General features: G+C 41.6%; 1 protein-coding gene across 3 annotated transcripts in view; it reads left to right on the forward strand.

The window, feature by feature from the left end:
- CUNH6orf58 (chromosome unknown C6orf58 homolog) overlaps positions 1 to 24,629 on the forward strand; it is a 101,954-nt gene extending 77,325 nt beyond the window's left edge. For 2 of the 3 annotated variants that reach the window (XM_089686462.1, XM_089686464.1), the window contains exon 6: positions 17,581 to 18,599. In XM_089686462.1, the coding sequence (XP_089542588.1) occupies positions 17,581 to 17,741 (161 nt within the window). In that variant the 3' untranslated portion in view covers positions 17,742 to 18,599. Of the gene's footprint in view, positions 1 to 17,580; positions 18,600 to 24,001 lie in introns of those variants that run through there. The other variant, XM_089686463.1, reaches the window with a different exon arrangement.
- Positions 24,630 to 25,081: the final 452 nt, after the last annotated feature.

A 25,081-nucleotide genomic window follows, 5' to 3' on the forward strand; every position in this document is an offset into this window, starting at 1 on the left:
TCTGCCATGTGCCACATTCAGGTCTCTTCACACTGCTGGTGTGTTGAATTTTTTGACATAGGGTGCTGGCAGATTACGGGCCTCCCATAGCTGCTGCCAGGCCCCTAATCTGCCATAGGCCCCTATATACCGCCTCCTCATGCTGCTGCCAGGTCCAGAGTCTCTCATGGGTCCCTGTACGGCCTCCCATTGCTGCTGTCTCCATCGCCACACTCTGCCATGTGCCACTTTCAGGTCTCCTCACACACTGCTGGTGTGTTGAATTTTTTGACATAGGGTGCTGGCAGATTACGGGCCTCCTATAGCTGCTGCCAGGCCCCTAATCTGCCATAGGACCCTATATACCGCCTCCTCATGCTGCTGCCAGGTCCAGAGTCTCTCATGGGTCCCTGTACGGCCTCCCATTGCTGCTGTCTCCATCGCCACACTCTGCCATGTGCCACTTTCAGGTCTCCTCACACACTGCTGGTGTGTTGAATTTTTTGACATAGGGTGCTGGCAGATTACGGGCCTCCCATAGCTGCTGCCAGGCCCCTAATCTGCCATGGGCCCCTATACCGCCTCCTCATGCTGCTGCCAAGTCCAGAGTCTGTCATGGGTCCCTGTATGGCCTCCCATTGCTGCTGTCTCCATCGCCACACTCTGCCATGTGCCACATTCAGGTCTCTTCACACTGCTGGTGTGTTGAATTTTTTGACATAGGGTGCTTGCAGATTACGGGCCTCCCATAGCTGCTGCCAGGCCCCTAATCTGCCATGGGCCCCTGTACCGCCTTTTCATGCTGCTGCCAGGTCCACAGTGTCTCATGCCATGTGCCACTTTCAGGTCTCCTCACACTGCTGGTGTGTTTAATTTTTTGACATAGGGTGCTGGCAGATTACGGGCCTCCTATAGCTGCTGCCAGGCCCCTAATCTGCCATGGGCCCCTATACCGCCTCCTCATGCTGCTGCCAGGCCCAGAGTCTCTCATGGGTCCCTGTACGGCCTCCCATTGCTGCTGTCTCCATCGCCACACTCTGCCATGTGCCACTTTCAGGTCTCCTCACACACTGCTGGTGTGTTGAATTTTTTGGCATAGGGTGCTGGCAGATTACGGGCCTCCCATTGCTGCTGCCAGGCCCTTAATCTGCCATGGGCCCCCGTACCGACTCCTCATGCTGTGACGTTGCAACAAGATGGAATTCAACCCTACATATGTTAGACCGCCTTTACGAACAGCAAAAGGCCATCACAGATTTCCTGATGTTAAAAGCGGATAAAGGTACTCCCTGTGTAACTTAGATGTCAGCCATTGGCAGCTCATGCGTGACACCTGCGCTTGCTCAGGCCCTTTGAGGAGGCCACGCTATTCGTGAGTCGGCAGGACTATGGGATGAACGACGTCATTCCTCTGTTGCACGTCCTGGAACAAATGCTGTTAACAATGGCTTGTCAGTGTGCGGTAGACGTGGCGCACAGATCTCAACGCCACATGACCCCTGTGGGGGCAGGACAGGAAGAAGAGGAGGAGGTAGAGGAGGACATTGGTGCTCAGGAATTATTGAGTGAAATGGGTTTTTTTTCCACTCAGCGGACAGGAGTGGAGGAGCAGGAGCATCTGGTAGAGGAAGAAGAAGAGGAGACAGAGGACCCAGACGCACCGTGGCAGTATGCTGTGGAGATGGAGGCAGGGAGTCCCTCGCATTCCTTGGCACAAATGGCCCATAGCATGCTCGCTTGCTTGCGTACCGACAGCCGAATAATAACCATCAGACAGAGGGATGACTTTTGGCTGTCCACCTTGTTGGACCCTCGCTACCGTTCCAAAATGGTGGCCTTTTTCACACCTGCTGAGAGGGAGGCCAAAATAACGTACTATAAAAACCACCTATGTAGTCAGCTGGTCTCTGCCTGTCTGCGCCAACGTCCATCCTCAGACACTGTGGGCCCTGTGTGCTCGCGTTCCGCTGCCATGGCAGCAGGGGAGGGGTGGGGACAAGTAGACTCGAAAGCGAATTTACTAACCAGGCACAACCCAGGAATCAGTCTAAGAAAGCAGACATGCTAGAAGCACGTCTAACACAATGAAAAATCACTGCAGAAACATGTTGACATTGAAATTTGCTTTCTAAAATATCTGGACTTCGCTTAAAACAATATCTTACATTTCAAAAAATTTTTCAATGGGTAAAAAATTGTTTTTTAAGGGAATGCATGACAGTCAAGAACTAGACGCTTTTCCAGCGTCTATGCAGGGATAGAAATGAGCATGTGCAGGACAAAATTTAGCCGTCTGTGGTGGGCACTTTCTTTTTAGACGCTGTTTAATAGTAAATCTCCGTGTGGAGTCCTCTGCAAGACGTCACTCGATCGCATCTACTGTGTTTAACAAACAGCATTATTTGTAGCTAGGCATATCTTTATGTATTCTAATTTGATGTCCTTAGTTCTATTGATTCTGTTTTTGTTTCTTATCCTTTATAATTATTGCTGTAATGGTTTTACATATTTTTAAGGTCTATATTATATATATATATATATATATATATATATATATATATATATATATAAGGTTGGCAATTTTAAAAAAAAAACGGCATGGGGTCCCCCCTCACATCCATAAGATCCATGGATCTTAAGGGGTAGCCCCATGCCAATATAAAAAAAAAATGGAGTGGGTCCCCCCCCCCAAATCCTTACCGGACCCTTATCCGAGCATGCAGCCCGGCAGGTCAGAAAAGGGGGGGGGAACGAGCGGGTACCCCCCCTCCTGAACCATACCAGGCCACATGCCCTCAACATGGTCCCCCCCAAAGCACCTTGTCCCCATGTTGATGGGGACAAGGGCCTCTTCCCCACAACCCTGGCCAGTGGTTGTGGGGGCCTGCGGGCGGGGGCTTATCAGAATCTGGATAATGAAACGTGAATGAGTATGGGGTGCATGGTTCCGCTACTCATTCACAAAAAACAAAAAGTGTAGCATAAAAAAGACAGGACACGGTCTTTGACAAGTCCTTTATTAAAAAAAAAATCTAAAAGAATGTCTCCTGAAGTACAGTAGATCCAAGTCAATCACAATGTAAGCTGCCGGAGACCCGGATCAATGATGTCACATGGGGCGTGGTCACTTAGATGATATCCCCGGGTGGCCCCGCCCCTTACATATTTAAGAGCTGTCAACCAAGCTTACAGCAGAGTGCTGGAAGCCATCGTTGGGAATTGAACCTTTTTTTTTTCTTTTTTCGGGTCGCAAGCGGCTCACATCGTGATTGACGTTGGATTTACTTTGGGGGACATTCTTTTAGATTTCTCTTTTATTAAAGGACTTGTCAAAAACCGTGTCCTGTCTTTTTTTACACTACACTTTTTGTTTTTTTGTGAATGAGCAGCGGTACCATGTACCCCATACTCATTCATGTAGGGGGGCTTCCAGATTCTGATAAGCCCCCCGCCTGCAGACCCCCACAACCACCAGCCAGGGTTGTGGGGAATAAGCCCTTGTCCCCATCAACATGGGGAAGAAGCCCTTGTCCCCATCAACATGGGGACAAGGTGCTTTGGGAGGGAGCCCCTCTGCCCCAAAGCACCCCCCCATGTTGAGGGAATGTGGTCTGGTATGCTCAGATAAACGTCTGGTCTGGATTTGGGGGGGCCCACGCTGTTTTTTTCTTATTTTGACGTGGGGCTTCCCCTCAAGATCCATTCCAGACCCGAAGGGCTTGGTATGGATGGGAGGGGGGACCCCCATGTCATTTGTTTTAGTATTTTATTAATTGCCGGTAATTCTTTTACATTCAGCTGTCAGTGGGGAACCCTGCTGACAGCTGAAACATTAACACATAGTTGTCACTACTAAAATACCGCATGAGTTATTTTATCAAGTCATGCGGCGTTTTAGTAGTGAAAACCAATGCAGCGTTCATGTTTCCACTGTCAGCGGAGTTCCCCACTGACAGCTGAAGGTAAAAGAATTGCTGGCAATTAAAAAAATAATTAAAAAATTAAAAACACAGCTTGGGGTCCCCCCCCCCCCATCCACACCAAGCCGTTCAGGTCTGGTATGGATTTAGAGGGGAACTTCTACGCCAAAATTAAAAAAAAAAATGGTGTAGGCCCCCCCAAAAACCATACCAGACCCTTATCCGAGCATGCAGCCCGGCAGGTCCTGAACCATACCAGGCTTTTTGTGGCAATTTGCATAGATATCTATGTCAGATGTCTTGCAAATCGCAAGGACAATGGCAACTTTACTGTAAGTCGCACGATTTCTAAATCAGCTTTAATGTGACTGGGGTGTAAGGTCTGCAGCCTGTTTTGTGGATAGATAATCCTACTAAGTGATGGTGTGTGTTAATTTTATGACCCTGAAAATGCTGCTTGATTCATATTAACCTTTTGTTTCCTGCTGTAACCTGTGAAAGCACAGTTCATTAGTATATTCTTTAGATTGTAAGCTCTTATGAGCAGGACCGTTCTATTTTAGCAACATCAATCCTGCTTTTCTTTTTTTTTTTCCCACCAAGAAGTTGACTGTACCTACTTGTTGCTGCTGTCCAAAAAATGTGTGCTCTTGCATGCGTTTCTGCACCACAAATGGTGTGAACAAGTCCTAAGGGCCAGTTAGAAACACAGTCTAGATGTGTTCCAGATGCGTTTTTGCATGCGCTTTTTTGATGCATGTTTAGCGTTCCAGTGCATTTGGATGTGTTTTTGACGTGTTCCAGTGCATTTTTTTATGCATTCCAGTTATTTTTTCCCCTCTCTTTTTCTTCAATTCAATTAGGGACATGTGCGTTTTAGTGCGTTCCAGGACGTTTTACCGCGTTCCTGTACGGTTCTATGCATAAACAATGCAGCCTGTTCGACTTTTTTGGCAGCACTTGCAACGCACTGGAACTGCAAGCTATGAACTATGACACTGACAACCATATAACCTTCTGTGTGTTTTGGATGCAGGAGCAACTGAAACACATGTGTGCACTGGCCCTAAAGGTTATTATAAGTAAGGGAACTGGGCCGACCAGGAATTGTGAATTCAATCAGACTAGTGGTGAGATGCAATCAGGAATCACAAAATAATGCAAGATCTGAGCTGTAGCTGATAGAAAATGACACATTAACTTGATCAGTAAATAGTTAAATAAAAAGAGTGGGGCGGTGATACATAGATTTGCAGATGGAACAGGTGATGGGGGGAGGGGGTCAAGTTGTATAAGGAGAGAGGTTTAAGGGTTCTTTCACACTTGACTTTATTTCTAACTCTTGCCAAACTCCCATATAGTGTTTGACAGGCATTTGGGAAGCATTTTTAACGCTCTTCAAACGCTCCCCAAACGCCCTATGCATGGGTTTGAGGCATTTCCCAAGCTTTAAAACTGCACCACCAATGCCTATAATGAAGTTAAATGGTATAACGCTCTTTAAACGCCTCGCAACCGCATCGCAGCCTCACCACAAACACCTGCCAGGCATTTGAGGAGTGGCACCATAGACTTGAATGGGAGGCTTCAACTCCTCCTGACTCAACATGAGGCACCAGTTTTGGCATGACGCAACGCTAATGCTTCAGTTTGAACAGCACTGTGTGCTGCCATGTGCAGAATTTTCATAGGCATTTGGGAAGCGTTAAAAATGCTTCCCAAACGCCTGTCTGACGCCTGCTGACAAAGCTAGTGTGAACGTAGCCTAAGAGAAGAGAAACAAAGAAGGAAATTTGAAAGTATCAAACTTGTCAGAAGAACAGGACGCAGGTAAGATTCACTCCCTTTCCACTTTCTAGTCAGTAGCCAAAATCTTAATTGATTGATCAATATTCCTGGCACTGGAAATTGATCTCCATATTTTGGCCATTCAAAAATGTCAAGGAGCTTACAATCTAAAACTTAGAAACTCAGACATATACTAGGTCCAATTAACCTAACAGCATGTCTTTGGAGTGTTGGCAGAAACACACTTGTGCAGAGAAAGCATGCAAACTCCAGACAGGTGCAGCGATGACAGGGATTAGAACCCCTGACCCAAGTGCTGTAACTTCTGAGTTCTAACCACTAAGCCACTGTAGGAGACAGAGTTTGAGCTGAAATGTAGAATAGTTACATGATTAAAGAGAATGAAGATATATAATTATATTGGGAAATTAGAACTAGACATTCAAATTATTTGAGATATGAGTGTGAAAATGTCTGACATTTGAAAATAGAATGTATGACATTCATTAGGAAATGCATTAGTTGGCTGATCATTTTTGAAGAAACGGCGAAAAAAAAAAAAATTATAATATAGGTGTGCTTTTTGTTTTAAATTATAAGTATTCTCATATGCAAACAGATAAACTCCAACAGGACAAAGCCTGTGGTTGTGCACCACCTAGCGAACATATCCGGCATTGCATCTAGAAATGTGCCCAAGGTCATTTCGTATTTACGAACAGGAAAGAGTCTAGAAAGTAGACTCTTTTTAATCAGCTTGCTGGGTGCCTTTCTGAAGACTGACAAGTCTTGATTAATTGAATTTAGTCTGCCTGAATGTTCAGCGTCTGCTGGTAGACTCAATTCGTAGTAAATCAGGGCCTAGATGGCATTGACGATTCCAGGCAAAAAATGTATAAGGCAAATTACAGTAACGTTGATGATGGACAAATGATTGACATGTTCGCACAGCTCTTTTTTTTTTTTTAAATAGCCCCCTAAGTGTGTGTTTATTGTAAATCTAAACTTCTCTGTTCAGCTAGGCTTGTTTTCCAGGTCCTCCTGTAGAGCTATCAATGCAGACTACATCACAGTTAAGTAATACAACCTTGTGCTCTCCTGTCCTGTAAATGTGATCCATTCCTTTTTGAGTGATAGTATGGTAATCATCTGAGCTCTTTTTAGGCTAAAAGTGCCACTTCTCCAATCTTTGTTGTGCAGGGGATTGAAGGTAGCTGATATAAAGTCAGATTCAGCTACTTATGCATATTGAAATGAAAAACATTCAATGATATTAATGGATAACATAAGTGATTTATGTTTTGTAGTTCCCTGAAGCTCAGGGTTAAGATTGAAATGTTTTAACATTTAATATATTGATTCTGTATTAGCACCAATAACCTTTCTTTCTATTTCACACATCCTGTGGTTTAGCGAGTTGTCATGTGAGCCTGACCACATTTCCTTTGTTTTTCATGATAATAGATGCTTGACATCATAAATTATGTTCAACGTGCAGCAGAACTCCAATTAAATGCAGCCATCACACATAATTTTAGGCAAGATTTACTATGTACATGTTTTATGGCAATAATGCATGCCAAGCTTTATTTTAGTTTGATGGATAATTGAGTGCTGTGTTTCCAGACCTAATGTTACAAGATGAATTATTGAATGTTTTCACTTCAACTGTAATATTCAGAATTGATTTAGTCAAATATACTTTGTACAAACTTGAAAGTAATACCAAAATTATTCTTGGAATATTTCCATGCAATTCACATTTCTCATTTCCCTTCATATTCACCGGTTACTAAAAAAAAAAAAATCACACTCATTGCAGCTATAACAACTTTAACTCTTCTGAGAAGGCTGTTCACAAGGTTTAGGAGTATGTCTATGGGAATGTTTGACCATTCTTCCAGAAGCACATTTGTGAAGTCAGGCACTGATGTCGGATGAGAAGGCCTGGCTTGCAGTTTCCACTCTAATTCATCCCAAAGGTGTTCTATTGTGTTGAGGTCAGGACTCTGTGCAGGCCAGTCAAGTTCCCCCACCCCAAACTCGCTCATCCATGTCTTTATGAACCTTGCTTTGTACACTGGTGCTTAGTCATGTTGGAGCAGGAAGGGGCCATCCCCAAACTGTTCCCACAAAGTTGGGAGCATGAAATTGTCCAAAATGTTTTGGTATGCTGATGCCTTAAGAGATCCCTTCACTGGAACTAAGGGGCCAAGCCCAGCCCCTGAAAAACAACCCCACACCATAATCCCCCCTCCACCAAACATTACACTTGGCACAATGCAGTCAGGTAAGTACTGTTCTCCTGCCAAGCGCCAAACTCAGACACATACATCAGATTGCCTGACAGAAAACCGTGATTCATCACTCCAGAGAACACTTCTCCACTGCTCTAGAGTCCAGTGGCAGTGTGCTTTACACCACTGCATCTGACCAAGTGCATTGCACTTGGTGATGTAAGGTTTGGATGCAGCTGCTCGGCCAGGAAACCCATTCCATGAAGCTCTCTATGCACTGTTGTTGTGCTAATCTGAAGGCCACATGAAGTTTGGAGGTCTTTAGCTATTGACTCTGCAGACAGTTGGGGACTTGTGCGCACTGTGCTCTTCAGCATGCACTGACCCCACTCTGTCATTTTCCACTTTGCCACTTTGTGGCTGAGTTGCTGTTGTTCCCAGCTGCTTCCACTTTATTATAATACTACTAACAGTTGACCATGGAATATATAGTAGCAAGTCACGGATGGACTTATTGCACATGTGGCAACCTGTACCACGCTTGAATTCACTGAGCTCCTGAAAGCGACCCATTCTTTCACAAATGTTTGTAGAAGCAGTTTGCATGCCTAGGTGCTTGATTTTATACACCTATGGCCATGGAGGATTGGAACACCTGAATCCAATGATTTGGAGGGGTGCCTCAATACCTTTGGCAATATAATGTATATTGTATGACAATACATTGTATTCTATCACACTATTTTATAAAGCAACAAGTAAAATGTGAAGTACAGCAACCCAAAACAACCAGGCAGAGATGATCTTTCAGTGGCCTGGCTTCAGTAAAGTAAAGTGGAATTTGATATAGACTGATATAAGTTTTAGCATTTAAGCTTTGCTCTTTGCATAGCTTTATTGAATAAAGCCTACAGTGTACACTGCATGTCCACTTAACCTCCTTGGCGGTATTCCCGAGTGTAGCTCGGGGTAACATTTCAGTACCAAAAGCGGTAACCCCGAGCTACACTCGGGAATACCATGCGGCACTGCTCCGGCATGTGTTCTTCACTTACCTTACCCTGCGCTCCCACAATGTGTCCCCTGCAGCGTCCCTGGCCATCTCCTCCGGCCGATGCTGGCATCCGGCTTCTGTGTCCTGTCCCTGTGACGTCGGGACGTACGGGCGCCGCCGCCGCCGGCGGCGGAAAATTTAAAAATTTTAAAAAATGTCATTTTTTTTTTTTTTCATTTTACACAGTAAAACATTGCTGTTTCAACCTATTTCACATACGTATTGTCCCTAGTGCTTTGTCCTGCGCCCTGCCTGCATTTTGTCTGTTCTTTCTGCCTGGAAACTGAGAAATGTCCATGGCGTCCAAAAAGTGTCCCTTTAGGTCAAAAGCGGTTTAGATCAGCTAGAGAACAGCGATAGTAAATCAGAACCACTTGCAGAATTGAGTGATAATGATTCGTGGGGGAAATTCGTCATCAGAAACTGAAAACAATTTTGCGACTGAGCTCAGCGATGTGCGAACTTGGCGCTCTATTTCACATTTCAGTGTTTTTGGTTTGATTATATTATTGAATTAAATTTTTTATTATTTTTATATTATTTTTATGATTATTTATTAAATTATAATTTATGATTTTGTGTTTCAAATTTTATCATACCCGGGATGTTTACTAGACTCTTGTTCGGACAGATTTCAGTGAGTTTTTCCTAAAAATTACAGCCTACAATAAAAAAAATACATATTTCCATGCAAAAAAATGGTACCGCTTTCAGCACCAAAAATCTGAAATAATCATACCGCCAGGGAGGTTAACCTCCGAAAAGTTTTACCCCGTTCACGACTATTTGGCACTGCACTACTTTAACTGGCAATTGCAGAAAGTTTCTTTTGGTGGTAGTTGATCTTCACTTTTTTATTTTTGAAAAAAAATATTTTCTTTCTGTTATAAAACATATCCAATTAAAAAAAATCAAAAAATCTAATTTCTTCATAAATGTAGGGCAAAATGTATTCTGCTACATCTTTGGTAAAAAAAAAGTTGCAAAATTACAGCTTCTACAAACTATGGTATATATATTGGAATTTACTTCCTATGAGGCTGTACTTTTAATGGCGATGATCAGTAGCTTGATAGTGTTGAGGGCAATCTGGCGCTAGTTCACGCTGGCTGGGAGGGACAATAACTGACACTGACATCAATATTGACACTATTACAGTGATCAGTACTAATACTTTACACTGTACTAAAGACACTGGCTGTGAAGGGGTTACCATCTTGGGCAATCAAAGGGTTAGATGTGTGCCTAACAATAGGTGTAGTGTGTAAAATGTGCTGCTTTTACTAATAGATGTGGCATTTTTTTTCTCTCTAGTTTGCAGGGAGAAAAAACAGCCACATCTCCTAGATTGTAAGCTTGAAAGAGCAGGGCCCTCAATCCCCTCGTGTTTTGCATTGTATTGTTACTGTACTGTCGCATGTTCTGTCCCCCTTTGTAATGTACAGCGCTGAGCGAACTGTTGGCGCTTTATAAATACTGTATAATAATAATAGTCTGTGTACAGAGTCCTGTGTTGTTAGTAAACACAGGGCTCTGTACTGTGACTCACTAAGTAGATGAACAAGCTCCGGCCATAAATCATTGCCCAGGACCTGCTGTACCGAATGACATATATATGCCCTATACACAGAAATGCTGAATCACGTACATGTACGAGATCCGGTGCCGTCGGTCGCCTGTCCACAGTAAAAACACAGTAATCGGTCCAGAAGTGGTTAAACTATGCTGACAATTTTATAATTGTCTTGGTCAAACTATACACTATTGTCAGTTACAGGGCAGACTGACCATTTGGAAACTCGGGCACTGCCCGAGGGCTCGGGATCAGTAGGAGGCCCCATGAGATGCCCCTGGTACCTTTTTCATAGGCTTTTTTGAGTTTGGGCAAGGACACAGGGGCTCCATGATCCCCTATTGCCCGGGGGGCCCCATGAGTTGTCAGTCCGCCCCTGGTCAGTTATTAGACAGTTTATAAAATTACTTTGTGTGAATATTGTAATGTTTACCTGAGAGTAATTTCTAATGTAACTAATATTTTTTCTTGCATCCTGTTCACTTTGTTAACCTCTCATGATGGAGGATAAAGCAAATGCCTGAACCTAGTTTTACAACTTGACATGTGTTAGTAAAACTGTACATATCAACGTAACTACTTAAGGCCAGGGGTGGACTGACAACTCATGGGGCCCCTGGGCAATAGGGGATCATAGGGCCCCTGTGTCCTTGCCCAAACTCAAAAAAGCCTATGAAAAAGGTACCAGGGGCATCTCATGGGGCTCCCTACTGACCCCGGGCCCTCGGGCAGTGCCCGAGTTTCCAAATGGTCAGTCCGCCCCTGCTTAAGGCAAATTCACACCTAAACATTTTGGGAATGTAAGCAGAAATGCACATTTCTGCCTGAGTATTGGGAAATGCACAAAAAACACAGCAAAATGTCTCAGGCTCCATTCACACTAAGTTTTTTAAATTCTGCCTGCAATTTGAAAACACACTTTAAAAGTGTGAAAAAGTGCCATTGCATTTGCAGGTGCCATTCATTTCAATGGCATCTAAAAGAGCAGGGCATTATTCCACCCTGCAAAGCACTAATTTTGCAAAAACAAAATTGCAGGACGCGCCACGCCCAAAAAAGGTTCCGTAAATGAAAAAAACAGAAATTAAAAGATCAGCACACACATACATTAAATGCCTATTAGGCTACACATAATAGGTTTGATTTACTAAAGGAAAATAGACTGTACACTTTGCAAAGGAATTTGCCCCAGAGGTGAAATAAGGTCCTGTACAAGATTTTTTTTTTTGCTAAGTGCTTCTTTGCAAAGTGATACTTCACTGTATTCACTAAGCTCTGGGACAAATTCCCTTGCAAAGTGAACAGCCTGTTAGCCTTTAGTAAAGCAACCCCAATAAGTATCCTTATACACTAAAGGTAGAAAAACAATTTTAGGTCTAAAAAATGGTACTAATGGAATGGTGTGGTTTTTAGCTTAGGTTTTTAGTTTGGCTAGCTCACCTGATCCAGGGCTGCATATAATTGGAATTTATTTTTGACTCAGTATCGTCTTTTACATATGATGGGCATTATGGAGATTATATTTTTTGCTTGCACAAAAAAATTAAATAAAACATTTAAGAGTATACAGTATGTATCAATAATCCGCTGGGTAATTCGCCCAGTGAACAATTAACTGATATTCACCCACATGAAATTTGAAGATTTATAAACAACCACAAGGGCCGGTGCTAGACTATTTTGCACAATAGGGAAGACCAGCTACTCGCGCCCCCCCCCCTCCGCCCCTCAAAAACAAAATAAATAAAAAAATTTAAAAACAGTAGAAAATATTAAATCAACAAAACATGAAACTGCTAATTTTTTTTAATTTGAAAAAATAAGTGGAGAAGGGAGATAAAACACTGTGACAGCAGGCAGTCCAGCCTCCACACACACACACAGAGAATACTTGAACTGAGCAATCCCACACAGTGACAGATCCAACACAACACACCACCACTGACACAGAGCAGCAGGCACTAGAAGAGCAGGCTGTAAGATCATGGTGATGTCATCACTAACTGACCCAATGCACATATGATGGATGTCCAGCTGGATCACACTTACACAGACATGAGACATCAGAGTCAGACCTATAACTTCCTTCGCAAGCACAGCTCTGCCTCTGCTGTTGAATTGGAAGAGAAGGGCTGGAGCTGCACAGTGATCAGCAGCCACCAGCCAGCTTGCAGTAAGGGACTGAGTCTGAGAGGAACATTGGAAGGAGTGGCAGCTCAGCCACCTCAATTGCCCCAGACATATTCCTCTGTTGTATCTTCCTCCCCCTCTGCTGCCCCTTCCCTCAGCTGAAAGATCATTCATGATGTGGTGGCATCTCACACAGAGAGTGCCAGCCTGTGCTGTGCCTAGGCACCCCTAGGTGGCAGTGAGCCCTAGGCGGCTGCCTAGTGGAAGCATCAGACCTGACAACCACAGAATTTCACAGGCTTGGTATAGTGAAGTATAGTAAAGCCAGGCAAATCTGCCAACAATAGCTCTTCATGCTGCTAAAACTGTGTATAAACACAGTTTCTGCATCTTGGAGAGATAATGCCAGTGGGAGGTTAAATGTAATATTTTTGTTCCTTGCTCCATTAAAAAATAGACTCCTGCTATGCAGAGACCAGCCCACATGCCTAGCAGGGAGTTCTGGAGAAGGGGGGGAGAGTGGAGGAAGAGCTACTGACCAACGTCTTTTTTTTGTTTGTTTAACCACTTGCCCTCCTGAGGATTTACCCCCCTTCCTTACCAGGCCTCTTTTTGCTACTCGGCACTGCACTAATTCAACTGATAATTGCGCGGTCATGCAATGCTGCATCCAAACAAACTTTACGTCTTTTTTTCACACAAATAGAGCTTTCTTTCGGTGGTATTTGATCACCTGTGCGCTTTTTATTTTTCACGCTATAAACAAAAAAAGACCAAATATTTTGAAGAAAAACTATATTTTTTACTTTCAGCTATAAAAAATATATAGTAAACTCAAAGTTAATTATAAATTTAGGCCAAAATGTATCCTGCTACATGTTTTTGGTAACAAAAATCCCAATAAGTGTATATTGATTGCTTTGTGTGAAAGTTATAGAGTCTAAAAACTATGGTATAGATACTGCAATTTACGCCATTTTTTTGCTATACAGCGCTGTGCTAGTTTAACAGACAATTGTGTGGTCATGCAACACTGCACCCAAATTAAATCTACATCCTTTTTTTCCCACAAATTGAGCTTTCTTTTGGTGGTATTTGATCGCCTGTGCGTTTTTTATTTTTTTGCACTATAAAAAAAAAGGCTGACAATTTTGAAAAAAAAAAAAACAATATTTTGGACTTTTTGCTATAAAACATGTACAGCAAAAAAATGTAAAAATTAAATGTAGTCATAAATTTCTGTCAAAATGTATTCTGCAACTTGTCTTTGCTAAAAAAAAATCCCAATACGTGTAAATTAATTGGTTTACGTGGAAGTTATAGCGTCTACAAATGGCGGGAAAGATACTGGGATTTTTTTTTTATTATACTAATGGCGGCGATCAGCGACTTATGGCGGTGATCAGCGATTTATGACAGTGATCAGCGACTCATGGCGGGACTGCGGCGGACATTTTGACACTGGGGGGGAACTGACTTGGGGTCACTGACATCCCCAGTGACACCAATACAGTGATCAGTACAAGAAAAAAACACTGACTGTACTAATGGCACTGGGGAGGAAGGGGTTAACGTTTTATTCACTGAAAGGGTTAACTGTGTGAGGGGAATGTTTTACTAGTGGGCGGGGGTGTGTACTTCACAGGAACATTCTGATCCCGAGAGATAAAGTCTTCTCTCAGATTCAGCGTGCTCAGAACCAACAGATAGCAGAGCTGCAATGTAAACATTGCAGTTGTGCTATCTGTCAGTGATTACCGGTAATCGCCGGGAGCCGGCAGGTAATCACCCGCCGGGATCCGGTGATGGACACCCGCTGCCTCGATCGGCAGGACGGGTAGGGCGGGCGCGCACCCCCTACCTGTTTTGCACAGCGACGTTAAAAGACGGCGCTGTGCGCACAGCTGCCGCCCTGCCTCAGTAAAAACACTGCGGCGGGTCGGCAAGCGGTTAAATAAAGAAAATGAATTAAAAAAAACTGACTGTTGAAGTATTAAACCTGCTTAAAAACACAGGTCCAGCACTCTCCATAGACATTCATTATATTTTTAGTAGAAAATGCTATGGTTCAGCCACTCAGACAAATGTACCAATAAAAATTAGTTAAGGAAAAGGCAGGCAGATTTGAAGGAAAAGAAACATTCACTCTTTTGTTACAGTACATTTTCGATTTTAGTACATTCTCAAGTCCATCGTGTAGAAATTTTTTATGCATGAAAATTACACTGGCAGAGAAATGGGGTAAATGAGGAATCAACTAACTTGAAAAATTGCAGTTGTCTTCTTATTAGCCTATCAGATACTTTTATTGAATACATATTGTTTAGTCTTTACTAATATTTCATCGATGAGTGTGTGTAGACAGAGTTTTTATATCTTCAGCACTGTATTCAAAATTTAAAAAAGGTTTAGACTGAAGTTCCGCTTTAACATTTTGTACAGTGTATGAGATAAGCTGTAAACTCACTGCTCTCTATATTAGTACTGTAGAGAATGTGCCAAAAAAAGAAATGCGTGCTTGGGATTAAGCATGAAGAACAATTAGTAATTGTGTTTACCTTTAATTTTTGAAGCAAACATTGGCTACCATTTTTTTTTCATATTATACTGATGATATTGCAGCAAGACAGTAAGCACTGGATTTGCACTGTTTCGTGTGTGCTGTGGCATGCTTAAGTGCCCGTGTCAGGTTGAATGGTACCATATAGTTTCTCTTTCAAAATGCACTAAACTGCAGCACATAGGTGTCATCTAGCCACACAGGAAAGAATGGGATTTTGACAGAAAATACATTTTCATGCAACAAAATGATTGAGTGTTGCTGCATGACAACAGACAAGTATGAATAGGCCCTGGTTATGAATAAGTGTTATTTGCATGAAACCCCTTAACTACCCTGTCTTCTTTAGTGATGTTTTGAAGATTGAATCATCAATAAAGTGACTGGATTTTCCATTATATCAGTGTGCAGTCATCCCCTGTTACTTGTATCCATTCGGCTGCTGACCAGACCAGCGCCTATTATGTGGATTGGGGGCTAGAGGACAGGCAGACTGACCTGGATCAGTGTACTTTGTTTATGAATAGACTCTTATTGTGTAATGACCATAACAAGCTCTGTACCTAAATCAACAGGTTGACACCTAAAATGTAAATAATTAGTGATGGGCTGAACACCTCCCTAGGAAAATTTGCCAAGCGATATCTTACCGCATCTGAGTATGCAGATAGCGCACAGCTACTAAAAACATTGTTTAATTGCCTGGCAATTACATTGTTTTTTAAACATGTGGGGTACCTCCCATCCATACAAGCCCTTCGGGTATGGATTTTGAGGAGAACCCCCACGCCAAAGTTTTTAAAAAAATTAAGTAGGGGTCCCCCCAAAATCCATACCAGACTCATATTCGAGCATGCAGCCCTGCAGGTCAGGAAAGGGGGGACAAGCAAGCACCCCCCTCCTGAACCATGCCAGGCAACATTCCCTCAACATGGGGGGTTGCTTTGGGGCAGAGGGGGCTGGGGACAAGGGCCTCTTCCTCACAATCATGGCCGGTGGTGGTTGGGGTCTGTGGGAAGGGGGCTTATCGGAATCTGGAAGCCCCCCGTAACAAGGGGATCCCCAGATTCTGACCCCCCATATGTGAATGAGTATGGGGTACATGGTACTGCTACTCATCCACCAAAAAAAAGTGTAGTGTAAAAAATTAAAGTAGACAGTCTTTGACAAGTCCTTCATTAAAAACAAAAATGTTAAAAATTTGAAGATGCCCACCGCTACCTCCGACCTGAAAAAAGAGAAAAAAAACACTCTGCTCTCGACACTGGCTCCCACCATCTGACAGCTGCGCTGGGATGACAGTTCTTAAATACTTTGATGACATCACAAGGGCATGTGACATCATTATGCACTGTGATTGGCCATAGCAATCATTGCGTCCTGACAGTGCATTGTGGGTTACGGCAGGATAACAGCACACTGAACACCCTTACTGTTTGTGTGTTCGCCGAACACACGAATGGCCGATGTTCGAGTTGAACTAACGTTCAGCTTGAAAATACAGCACATCACTACAAATTATAATATTACTTTACAATTACAAAACAGATGGAACAATATATAACATGAAGAATGGTGGTTAAGACCATTTGGTGGCTTCAACCAAATGGACGCAATCTACCTCCAGTTGTCACTGATGGCACCTGAAGGTCATGTTGGTGTATTTATCTGTCCTCTGGGTCCTTTGGATGGGATGTATGTTCAGTGTTTTTCATTTCAGTTCCGATTACCATACAAAGATCTCTCTTGTATACAGAGAAAGGCCTTTCCCATGGTGACATTTGCTGCCCATAAAAGGAAACATGGATGTTTCCACTCATTTTGATTACGAGCGCTCATCAGTATGAAGGCCTAAAGGTAGCTCAAATTGGGAAACTTTCATTCTTATTATCGCTATGAGCAGGGATGGTTACTAGGGGCAATGCATTCAATTAAACTAAATTATTTCCAACCTTTCTAAAAATGTTCTGTTGACTCTGCAAGAGCTCAAATGTGCCACAAAACTTTCACAATTCTGAATGGAAGGATTCTCAAAAGACTGAATTTAAATATATATGAATTTAAACTAGTCATGCACATTGCAGTTTTTGCAAAAGCTTTATAATGGGTATGTGGATATGTGTATATTTATGGCACTGGTGGTCATATAGTAACAAAAGGCAGGTTTTGGATTTTTCTGAAAATGTCTCAATCCGTGGATGTGCCCAGTCAATATGCTGTATCACTTTTCTCTGTAAAATACATTTAAATTTAAAAAAAAATGTATAAACTCTGCATAACAACTAAGATTGCTTTTGGTTCATCAACAACCTCTTGTTTAATTTTGTTTTTCATCTAAGGTGGGTTTCTTTTGAAGTTATGGAAAAAAGCCATGTGTTCAGATGAAGCAAAAGCTGAAGGTCGAAATCTTCTTCAAAACCTGGTCAGTGATCCACATCTGGTACCACAGTCTGTGATTGACATTATAATGAAGATAGTAACAAATCCTACATGTAAATAAAAGAAGAGGCACACACAATTCAACTATCCTGCTTAGCTCTATTTTACATTAAAAGAAAACCCTATCTGACATTTGTTTAATAATGAAATGGTGGTAGACCTAATTTTCCAGTTAGTAACTCTTGTAGGCATCATCCCCTTCTTGTTATCTTGCTGAAAATACATTTAAGGACTCCCTTAATTAGCCTTCTAAGTGATTGTACAGAGGAAAAAAGCCAAGTAATAACTGGACTTCTCTTGCATTCTTTACTGATGACTGGCAGACAGTGAAAACATAACATAAAAGATCCAAATTGTTTAGGGCACGTACTGTGCCATAATCAGCGAACACTTTTCTCTCTCTGAATTAATGAACGGTTTTGTGTTAAAACAAATAGAAGCAAATAATGATTTCATTAAAGCCAACTCAGTGAACTACGAAGACGAGACCACAGCTAATCTCATGAATTGTACGCATTAAAAGACAATAATAATTTTCACTTCTTTCCTTTGCTTCTGGATAAGGTAGAGTTGAGAATTAACTGAAGGCACTAGTCAATTGCTTAATAAATAATTAAAATCATTAACCACATTATTTTTTTCTGAAAAAAAGTTCATGCTTTTCTTATATATTTACAGCAATCATTTTTTTTATTTCATAATTATGTAGCTGGTGTTTAAAATTATTTTCTTTATTAGAAAAAATAAATAAATAAATGAATGGGAGTTTTTGGTCCAAGTTTGATTAAATGTTGTTTTGACCTTTTAATATCTCTAGACACAACTTTCAATTACACAGTGTCACTCGATGGATACACTTCTAATATGGTGTCATTATTTAACAATTTTCAAAGGAAATAAAGTAATGAGCTTTAAAGAATGATGTTTTTTTTTCTTTTAATTATTTGGTTCATAGATCAGAGTAATTATATTTTAACAGATATCATGTATTATAATCTTAAAGTAATTACTGCAGCTGCCAGCTGTTGAATAATTAGGTTAATTCACCCAAGAAATGTTATGCCACAAGCACTGTTTGTATCATTAACAACATACATACAGACAGATTACAAGGACAATGCAACAACCAACACTGATTGGGACAGCTGTAGTAAACTAAAGCAGCTGCATTTAAAAAAAAAAAGTCTATGATGTGTTACCTTGTCTCAACACAGTTGGAAGTCCATGATTCAAATGGGATTTAAGTTTTGTTTAAATTAACCTTTATATCCTATTTAAAAGAAAACATATCTGAATATACTGATGTGACATATTCCACTCTCAACCTCACCCTGCAAAGAGATTTTCCAGTTTACAGAATAATAATCTAAGAGCCAGCAGAATGAGAGTGATTATCATTGGGGTAGGTTAACTGTGCAGTAAACCTGTTCAAACACATATGGTAGCTACCCATGTGTTTTAATGGAAACACACACCATTCACAACATCTGCTGTTATAACTCTGACCTTTTAGAAAGGTCTGTGACAACCACTGTCATGCCCAGAAAGGAATGTAACATGTGAACAGAGACAATGAATTTTTAATTTTTGCTTAGAGCATTCAGATATAAATCTTAAAAATTTTAAAATATTGTTTTATTGAAAAGAAAAGAAAAATTGTGCAAGCTAATATTTACAGAAAATATATTACAAAGCACAAAAAAGCAAAATTAAAATAAGGAAGATTAAAAGTGAAGATTACTTGTTTTTTTTTCTTTCAAATAATACTAAGTGCAAGAATAATGTGCACCTAAACCACATTATATCACTCTTATTCACCATGCCATCTTATCTGCATAGATAAAATAAGATTTAGGCATACACTAGTTAGGCCTCTTATTACTGATTAACTGCTTCCCATCCAGCCACAGCCTTTAAATGGCGGATGGGAAACAGATCCAATGCAGGTTAATGTACCTGTACATCAGCCCGCATCTGCAGCTCCTGCGCGTCTCTCGGGAGCCCAAAGATCTATGTATCACCCAGACACAGCGGATCTCATTACTGCTGTTTCTGGGTGATCACATGATCTTGTACCATATGATTGCTGTGTCCAATCACACCAATCACATAGTACTCAATGTGAGCCAGATGTAAACAAACTGTGAGAGCAGAGAGAACCGATGCAGTAGCCTGTAAATGTACAGCAGCCTTTCAGGCTGCATGTAGACTCACAGACTGCAGTGCCAGCCTGCCACAGTGTTCCTGATCACTGCCATTAGTAATAGAGTAATAAAACGTACAGCCAGCCCCTGTCACCAGTGATCAAATTAACATTGCCATACACCATACCAACATCCTGATCACTGCCATACCAGTGTCCTGATCACCCGATATTAGCATCCTGGTCACCACCATATGGCCCAGACTGGAAGTGGTTAACGTGCTTCTTGGATGTCGACCCCCTTTGTGTGGCTAGGCTGTGAAAAAGTCCTATCCCCTTACTCAAGAGGAGTAGCAGAATGTGTTTTGGGGTGTAATTCTAAGTATGCCCATGCTATGTGTGAGAAATATCTTATATAATAGACAACTTTGTGTAAAAAATACCTCTGGGTGTTTATTCTCCAAAATTGGGTCATTTTTGTGGGTGGTTCTTCTGTCATGGTGCTCCAGGGCCTCCAAAAATGTGATAGGCAGTCAGGAAATTAGATGCATAATTTATGCCCCTAGAAAGCCTGAAGGGGCTCCTTGGATTTTTGGTATTGTCACACTCAGGAGAAGTAGCAGAATATGTTTTGGGGTGTATTTGGAAATACTTGGAAGTATGTCCATGCTGTTTGTTAGAAAAATATTATTAATTTGCAAATTTGTGTAAAAACAAAATATATTTTTATTTTCTTTCCTACATTTTCCAAAAACCTGTGTCAAACAATTATATTTTCAAAAGGCTCATTATGTCTTTCAGTAAATACCTTCAAAATTGGATCATTTTGTGGGTGTTCCACTGTCCTGGTGCTCCAGGGTCTCCAAAAATGTGATAGGCAGTCAGGAAAATAGATGTGTAATTTATGCCCCTGGAAAGCCTGAAGGTGCTCCTTGGATATGCATCTAAGCTGTGAAAAAGTCTCACACAGGAGGCATAGCAGAATGTGTTTTGGGGTATACAGTAGATGCATGTATGCCTATGCTGTGTGTGAGAAAAAGCTTGTAAAATTACAACTTTGCAGAAAAAAAAAGATTTTATTTAATTTCTTAATTTTCCAAAAAAACTGTGACAAAAAGAGTCAACTTCAAAAACGTATCATGCTTCTGTCTACTTTCCAAAAGGGGGTTAATTGGGTGGTATTTGTACTGTCCTGGCATTTTAGGGTCTCAAGAAATAAGATAGGCAGTCAGTACATCAGGACTAATAAATTTTCAAATATATGTATCATGCTAGGTTCACATCTGTGCGGGTGGTGCCCCTGCAGATCCGCACGAAAATTCATGCAGCAGCACCACCTGCACAGAGAAATGCGGACCTGTGGGCAAGTGATGGCACGCCGCCTGCACTGGAAGATGCAACCATACTGGAAACCGAGGTTCCCATGCGGGCTGCTTCCCTGCGTGTCACGGGTGTCCATTCAAATGCCTGTGCAAAACATGGCCCGCACGGCCGCATATATGTGAACCAGGGGTTATAGCTTGTAGACTCTACAGTATAATGTTCACACAGCCTAAATAATATACACTGATTTGGGTTATTTTTTACCAAAGAAATGTAGCAGAATACATTTTGGTCTAGTTTTGGGAAGGATTATTTATCTGCAAAATGTGATAGCAAAAACTAAGAAAAAAGTGTTTGTTTTTTAATTTTTGGTATTTATTCATTTATATAGCAAAAAAAAAATAAAAAACCCAGTGGTGATTAACTACCACCAAAAAAAACCTCTATCTGTCTCAAAACAATTATACAAATTTAATTTGAGTGCAGTGTTTCATGCCTTAGCAACTGTCAAACAAAGTGTGAGAGCGCTGAAAGCTGAAAATTGGCCTGGGCTGAAAGCAGGGGCGTCCCTAGGGTTGGTGTCACCTGGTGCCGGAACACTTGGTGACACCCCCTCTCTGTCTCCCCTCTGTCTCCCCCCTCTCTCTCTCCCCCCTACCTACATGAAGCTGCAGTGCTGTCACCAGGGTCCAGGGATTACACACTGACCTGCTGAATGCTCTGCCCGCCCATCCAGCTCTCCGACGTCAGCACCCGTGGCAGGGATGTGGACCCGCCCCTTGCTGAAACTCTGAGGAGAAGAGGTGTCCGAAGTGCCTGCTTCACTGTCCGTCCCCTCAAGGCTTGCTTATTTCAGCTGTGGCACATACAAGGACGGACTGAGCCTCTCATGGGGCCCTCTAGTGACCCCGGGCCCTCGGTTAGTCCACCCTTGGTGGAGCAGGTCCGGTGTCACCCTGTGCAAAAGGTGTCACCCAGTGTGGCGTGCACCCCCGCACATGCCTAGGGATGCCCCTGACTGAAAGGGGGTGAAAGTGTCTTGACCTGAAGAGGTTGAAACTGCCCTGTTACTGACCATCTGTTTTTGAGCTGCCTTTAGTTGTAGCTCACCACTGCACCCGCAAGTGTCTGAAATGGTGGCCTTATATTGCAAGGAACCCTTTTTTATTTTTATAAGACAGGATGGTTTTCAGGCCTAGGACTTCCTGCTTGCCCAAAGTAGCACTGCTCCACCTGCCTTTGTTTGCTTTACCAGGGCACGAACTGCTTTACAAGGAAACAAAAATTAAAAACAAAATGCAAAATTAAGTCTGTAAATACTTTTTTTTTAATAAAAAAGCTTACAAAAACAACAACATTCACAAGCAAAACTTCTGCCTCTCACTCCTGCTATTTTTTACTAAAAAGAAGAAACGCAAACCTACCAAATTAATTGAACATCAAATCTCCAACTGGAGTTTCAGTTCCTGTCAACCAGGTGTAGCGCTAGATGCAAGAATAAAGAAGCAAAAATAAGTATATTCAGTTTCACCTGTTTCTAAAAACATGAAAGATACAAAATATACCAGTGAAGTGAGAGAGACATCGCAGGCCATTTTTATATCAATATTTTATAATGAAGATTTATTCATAATAGATAAAAAAAAAGCAAGAGACTGGACAGCCCTGGCCAAATAGCTATTTGCTAGTTAATAGTTAAAACGTATAGTATGTCTGGGCAAAACAAAACAAAAATGCAGAGTAGATCTCTCCACACCTCCCCAAATTCCATCCCAAAAAATGCCACAAGTACAGAAAAATACCTGGTGATATGCTAAAAATTCAGCAAACTCCCAACTGCACAGTAAGCCAAAAATCCCAGCTGTACTACACAGAAATCCCTAGCAGTTTCACGAGCCCTGCTCAGCTCCCCTCCATGGACTAGAGGACACCACCCAAAGATGTTGTAGAATTCAGGAGAAAGGAAACAGATCTGAAGTCCAGGAAAGGAGATACAGACAGGACCAACAATACCGCCTCAGGCTCTGTGTTTTACCACAAGCAGCGAGGAGCTCACTGGACCCTCAATAGACCAAGAGGGACTTTCCACAATTAAAGTGTCTTAAAGGAACAACACATTGGTACTATTGCCCATTACTAAAAACAAGTAGATAGCTGTAGCACTTACAAATTACCTACAAATACTTAAAGTGTTACTAAACCCAGGGCCCTGCATCCACTATATCTGGTCTCCCACAGAACATGGAAATGCAATTAGTAAATATAAATTTCTAAATATCTTTTCTCATCAGCAGTTGGAGCAGTCTTGTGACTTCTATCAGTGTCCAACAGAGCACTGGTTACATCTTGTAGGAGGTGTTTTCATTCACCTGTAGGAGGATGCAGGACCCTTGACCTCTGTCTGGAAAAAAAAGCATGCGCAGCTTGCCCCCGAGCCTCTTTTCTATCAGGAGATATTTAGGAGATACTGGAAGAAGTGGAGGATCAGAGAAGACAGGATCAAACATCCTTTTTACACAATGTGGAGGATTAACCCTTTAGGTTCCACAGTGAGTGTAATAATCATGATTTACTGCATATACAGGCTGATTTTACTGTTGTGGGTTTAGTAACACTTTAACTAAAGTTTCCTCAAACAAGAGTTTGATCCTTTCAGGTGAACTGGGTCCCTGAGCTCGTAGTCTGCGGATGTGACCCTTTTGGGGGTGGTTTCCCCTGTACAGGGCACCTGGACGGTCATAGCAGACAGGAAAGTGCAAGCAATATGTCTTCAGAAACATTCACTCTGGTTGCACAATCAAGATTAGATTCAAAATGGTTGAAAACAGACCTACAGGAGTTTTTTTTATCCATAGAGCCCTGCTGCGATCCAGTCTAATGTCCACCAGACCCAGAGAGGGAAGCACCTGTAAACAGGCATCTTTACCCACCTATCCCTTAAAGGGACCTCTGGCCAGCTGGATCAACCTACACCCATTGAGGGCTCATACCCATACCACCTTGAAGGAGAACCTACCCTGAGTTCCAGTCCGGACCCTTATCGGTGAAGTGGATCTGTGTTGATTTACATACTGCGTAATTAAATTACGCTTCTGGTGAGTGCGCATTTTTAACTTTACCATTGGGAGCACCACCATTGGATTGAAAGCTGTAGATCATGATACATTCATCTAGAGGCTGTCATTAATTGATGTTCTTATTATTGGGGAAATTTATTATATATATATATATTAATTATATGTTTATTAAAATTCACTGACTAGCACTGCACATATTTTTATACATCTATCACAAGGCTTTATTTGGTTTCCTTGAGTGTTCAGCTGCTTACCTACAAAGAGCACTCACTTTTATTGCTATCCTATTCTATAGGCTGATTTTACTGTTGTGGGTTGAGTAACACTTTAACTAAAGTTTCCTCAAACAAGAGTTGGAGACAAATCCTAAAACAAGAAAATAAAACAGACAGCTAGTTACAAGAAACATTTGAAGTTTGGGTTTGTGTTATTATGTACTGAAAGCGTGTCCACAGGCTCCATTTTGCAGAACTTTTTCACCTGTTACTGTTGCTCTATATTGTAAGTATACTATTTGCCATTCTGACCCCGTTTGCATTGTTAATTCTACTCTGAACGTATTTAACTTTAGATTACATTTACTCTAGTCTAATCATTTGTCTGATTTCTCATCCTGTTACACATATATAATATTATTATAAATATTGTGCAGAGTATTTATATCTTCTTTTTCATCTATGGAAGTCCTTTGAGTGCCTACATCTTCTGTAATATTCTTCTGTTATATGATTGTAATCTCCCTAGAGGTCTTCAGTTTTTGGTACTTATTTTCCATGGTTTTTGGTGAATTTTGAAGGTGATGGAATTGAAGCTTAAACTATATAAGCAATGCTGGGACAAGGTTATCTGGTGTCCGGG

This window comes from Staurois parvus, unplaced genomic scaffold (assembly GCF_062004578.1).
Source record: "Staurois parvus isolate SC_StPar_1 unplaced genomic scaffold, SC_StPar_1.0 ptg000397l, whole genome shotgun sequence".
Lineage (NCBI taxonomy): Eukaryota > Metazoa > Chordata > Amphibia > Anura > Ranidae > Staurois > Staurois parvus.